General features: G+C 40.2%; 1 protein-coding gene across 1 annotated transcript; it reads left to right on the forward strand.

The window, feature by feature from the left end:
- The first annotated feature begins 514 nt into the window (after positions 1-514).
- Positions 515-1,210, forward strand: LOC110924238 (protein NDR1). The gene has a single exon (XM_022168268.1). It carries the CDS (start codon positions 515-517, stop codon positions 1,208-1,210), a length of 696 nt encoding a protein of 231 aa, XP_022023960.1.
- Positions 1,211-5,123: the final 3,913 nt, after the last annotated feature.

Genomic DNA, 5,123 nt, shown 5'->3' on the forward strand with positions numbered 1-5,123 from the left:
AAATGCAATCATAGACATTGCTAAGGTGAATGGGAAAAAAGAGCTATTGAAACAAACTCTATACTCAAAATTCCCATTGCAAGCAAGAAAAATTAAATAGTTTCAAGAAAAATTGTATTTTTTTTTTAAGTCTACACCAACTCCTTTCGTCCCATGTGTGCCAGTAAATTCCGTGTACGAGGCATTAAAGTCTACACCTAATGGGCGAAAGTCCCCTCTTCACGGAGCAGCATTAACGGCTACAGTCACCTCTTACAAAAAATAATTTTCATTAAACAAAAATATATTTACGATAATGACAAAAGTGTTTTTTAGAATATATTAATGAAATTGGGCTACAACTTCTCCTAGGTCAACTCGACCACTCTTTGTTGAGATTATAAAATCACCACTTGAAAGAGGATTAATGTGGTTATAAGCCCGCCCGAAAACATTTCCCTGATCAATTTCATTCACAAGAATTTTTCCATACATTCTTAAACAGAAATCTTCTTTTTTACTGTTTGATATATCCATGGGGGATGTGGGGGGTATTTGCGAAGCAGGTTCTGATTTGTGCAGTTTGAAATGTCTTGTACCAGTTGCTGTAGTAGTTATCATTCTTTGTTTATTCGTGAACCCCGAATATCCTGCGGTTTCAGTCGAGCAATTCTATGTTTCAGCTTTTAATAAAACAGCCAGTAATGCCACAAGTAGCACTATATCTTTCGATATTAAGCTCCAAAACCGAAACTCAGCAATCGGAGTTTACTATGACAGTCCTGTCAATGTTACATTCTCATTTATCCCTAGAGAAACCACTAACAAAATAATATGGCAGTACTCCGTGCCCAAGTTCTATCAGGGCAACGCTCAATCTAGAAGACTCAGAGATGTGATCACGCCACTTGGGGCCCCCGACACTCCACTTTTTAACCAGACGGTGGTGGCTGAACATTCGAGTGTCTTACCTTCTGGCGAGATAGCAACAGGGCTTGAGTCAGTGGTGTACTTTAGAGTTGAAATAACTACTAAAGTCAGGCTTAAGTTAGCCGGGAAGCACCGTAGACAATTATCTCTTAGTGCAAAAGTTCCTATAGGTGCAACCACAGGTGAAAAGTTTGGGTACGGCGGAATTCGGGCCAACGCCGCGTCAGCTATTGGTTGGGGTGGAACTCAATCAGCAGTCATGGTTGTACTGCTAACTGCCATTAACTTCATATTCATGTGATTTGCAATGGATAGTGTGTGAAGGGGTGAAGTCACTATATCACTGGAATATGTCAAATGTGCTAGCTAGTTGGAGTAATGTAGGAATAAGTTTGAATTTGTGAAACACTAGTACAAGTAGTGTTGGCTTTTGGATCAGTTGCATGGTTTTTAGGAGTTCTTGTTATTTGCTTTTGTATGAAATCATCTGCTATTTAAGCAGCTTTGAGTCATAATAACACCTGGGTTTCATATATACTAAAGATTGTTTCATCATTGTGCTCTTTGCTTCAAAGAAATTTCTGCCAGACTCTATTTTAATCTTGAAATTTGCTTTCATTATACTATTTGTGGAGCTTTAGCGTTACTTTACTTTAAGTTTAGATGTTAATTTTATAGTTGAACAAATACTGCCTAATACAATCTATTATGTTGCCGATGGCCTCTAAACCTAGTCGCATCAGGTTTTTCGTTATCCTTATTAAGTGATACGGGATTCAAGACCCACAAATTAAGTAATAGTTGGTTTATAGGACTAGATTTAAGGGATTTGTGTGTTTTCCGTTTAAAAAGAACAATTTTGCTTGGATATTTGGATAAGCAATACACCAAACAATGTGTATTCCGGGATTCAGGGATCCGTCACCAAATTTGTCAAGAATTTTTTTTAAATTGACTGAGAAAGTTTAATATAGGGTGTACATATTCAGACACCTTGTTCCCTAAATCCACACCCTTCTATACGCTTCGTATAGGGCTATACGAAGCGTATAGGGTTGCTTTTCCCGACCAACTTCTGCACCTCGTACAACGTCACATCAGTCAACTTATACGGGGAGTCTAGGCCTGTACGAGGGGCCAATACGAAGGCCCTTAGACGCCTCGTATAGACCTATACGAGGCGTCTTGGACTGACCGATTTGACTATGAAGGGACTATGTCTGACATGACTTAAAGGCATACGGGGAGTAAAGACCTATACGAGGCGTCTTTAGCTCCCATAAAATGCAACCTACAGTGCGTTCTTGGTCCACATCCGAGGTTTCAACAAAAAACCACTCACATTCTGTTTGTTTTTTTATTTGTGTTTGCGTTATTATCATCCCGGAGTGTTGAAATGTCATCATATTGGAACGGCAACTATATCTTCGGGCAATATTCTAGCGAAAACTGGGGGCACGAAAGCGTTCCGGTAACAGTTATTAGCGTAAATGTTATAATTACTTGTTGTTTTCGTTTATTATTTACTAATGATGATACGGTTGTCTATTTTGGAGGAGTCTGGCATTCCCGATTCTAATGAGCAAGAGGAGGTTGTGTCTAGTATACAAGGAAAACAAAACAGCCCGTTTCTAGATTTGAACAAGCATCCTCCTGTTGATGAAACAGCCCCTGTAGATGACTCATACCCTGCTAGTGGATACGGAGGAGACGGTGGATACGGAGGAGACGGTGGATACGGAGGACACGGTGGATACGGAGGAGACGGTGGATACGGAGGAGACCGTGGATACGGAGGAGACCGTGGATACGGAGGAGACGGTGGATACGGAGGAGACGGTGGATACGGAGGAGACCGTGGATACGGAGGAGACGGTGGATACGGAGGAGACGGTGGATACGGAGGGGACGGTGGATATGGTGGATACGGTGGATACGGGGGATACGGTGGATCAGAACGAATCGATCTGGTTCCCAATATTTGAAGCATGGGCTGCAGGTTATTTTTACACGCATCGTCAGGGCCTAATTTGGGATTCAGTGGCCGGTTGTGGGGAGAATCACTGGATGGACTTCCCCTTTGCAGGACTTCTTATTGCACAAACGTACGGTATCGGGGTGCACCTGTTAACGACAACCATGGGTGCGAGTTCCACTTACTTCCCAATACTAAGTCCTCCGGCTAATCAACAACCATTATTCATAACGCTTACACATGTTAACGAGAACCACTTCATACATGTTAAGCTGGAAGGGGATTATCCTATGCCACCAGCACACGGGCTATGGTTGACCCACCGAAGACCCCACACAGAACAATGGGAAGATATGTACTTGCCACGTCTAGAATGGTATACATCGATAATGAATCCTCGACCAAGATCAAACCCCAGTCTTAATTACATAGATAGTTACACGGAAGAATGATTTTTGTAATTAATAGTATTTTTTTGGAATTAATAGAATTTTTTTGTAATTATTAGTATTTTTTTTGTAATTAATAGAATTTTTTTGTAATTATTAGTATTTTTTTATAATTATTAGTATTTTTTTTGTAATTAATAGTATTTTTTTTGGAATTAATAGTGTAACTTTGTAATTAATAGTATTTTTTTTGTAATGAATAATATTTTTTTGGAATTAATAGTATTTTTTTAAATTTTTCTACAAAAAAAAAACTATACGCTTCGTATAGAACTAGACTCCTCGTATCATATTGCACAAAAGACCATTTAGCCCCTGATAGGCCCCCAATAGAGGCTTATTCCAGGGGCTCAAAGGTAATTTTACACCAACCAGACGCCTCGTACCACATCAGGACCCACATCTACGGACGCCGGCCATCATGCCGACGCGGATGGGTATGCCGTCGCTATGGGGGATGAGGGTTATCAAGAGGTTCCCGGTTGGCCCGCGGTTTAAAAACCGCGAGGGGGGCGTATGGAGAGAGGAGGACCTACCAGAGCATTTCGAGGACGTTCATCCTCCTGCAGATCCTGCTGATGTAGTGCCCGTGGAGGACCCTCCGGAGGATCTAGACGGTGCAGCGGGGCCACAGCCACCGCCACCTGCCGGGGCACCTCAGTTTCCACGTCACGCTATTCGAGGTGGTGCCCCAGGAGCTGCACTACATCCGGATGTACGAGCCAGGCTTGACAGGCTCGACGATTTGGTAGGTTGGTTGGTACGGGCGGAGCAGGATAGACGAGAGAGAGAGGGATTACCCCCGATACCGCTTCCACCGGTTCGAGCACCACATCAGCAGCAGCAGCCGCAGCAGCAGCACCAGCCGCAGCAGCAGCATCAGGATTCAGATTCGGATTTTGATGCATAGACCTGTTGTTGTTTTTATTGTTATTGTGGATGTACAAACTTATCTTCTATATTTTTGTTATGGATGTAAACAGTTATCTTATATATGTCATATTTATGTTTGTTTTCAGTTATTCGGTTACTCAATGATTGTTCTCTTAAATTTAGATAATACGGAAACAATATAACCCCTGAATATAATACGGAAACAATATTTGAAAGAAATAAAATTTTAATCGAAAGAATAATATTTAAAAAAGTAAAATGTTAAAAACAATATAATATATTTAAAGAGCCGATTTTTAAAATAGTTGATTTAATCGACGCTGAAACAAAAAATTTTTTTAAACTTTTTATATTGTAAAAAACAAAAAAAAAACAAAACTTTTTTAAAAATAAAAAAAAAACGATTTTTAAAGGCAAATAGTTAATTTTTAAAAAACAACAACTTTTTATAGTGTAAAAAAGAAAAAAAAACTTTTTTTAAAACCTAAAAAAATTTCATCAAAAAAACAAATCTTCAAAAACCATCCAAAAAACCAACCCAAAACCCACCAAAACACCCCTCATTTCAGCCAAAAAAAACTTCCAAACGGAGACGCCTCGTATAGACCAAGACCCCGCGTATAGGGTTCCTTAAACAACGTGCCTGACACCCCCTGTACACCCATCGAATTCAGTGCATGGACGCCTCGTATAGGTCTATACGAGGCGTCTAGGTTTGCAAAAGTGTGGATTTAGGCGCAGTGGGTGTCCGGATAGATTGGCCCTTAATATATGTAAGTTTCAATAACTAACCAATAGAACTAGTTTAATACCCGTCTTTTGGACGGGTTACGCTAACAACTTAACAAACAAAGCTAATCTATATTAAGGGTGTTTGAGATTGTTTCTCCTTTTCC

Source organism: Helianthus annuus, chromosome 17, assembly GCF_002127325.2.
Source record: "Helianthus annuus cultivar XRQ/B chromosome 17, HanXRQr2.0-SUNRISE, whole genome shotgun sequence".
NCBI classification, from domain to species: domain Eukaryota; kingdom Viridiplantae; phylum Streptophyta; class Magnoliopsida; order Asterales; family Asteraceae; genus Helianthus; species Helianthus annuus.

Bases quoted from the DNA above. Each gene is read 5' to 3' on its own strand.
- LOC110924238 (XM_022168268.1), top strand. From the start codon at position 515: ATGGGGGATGTGGGGGGTATTTGCGAAGCAGGTTCTGATTTGTGCAGT.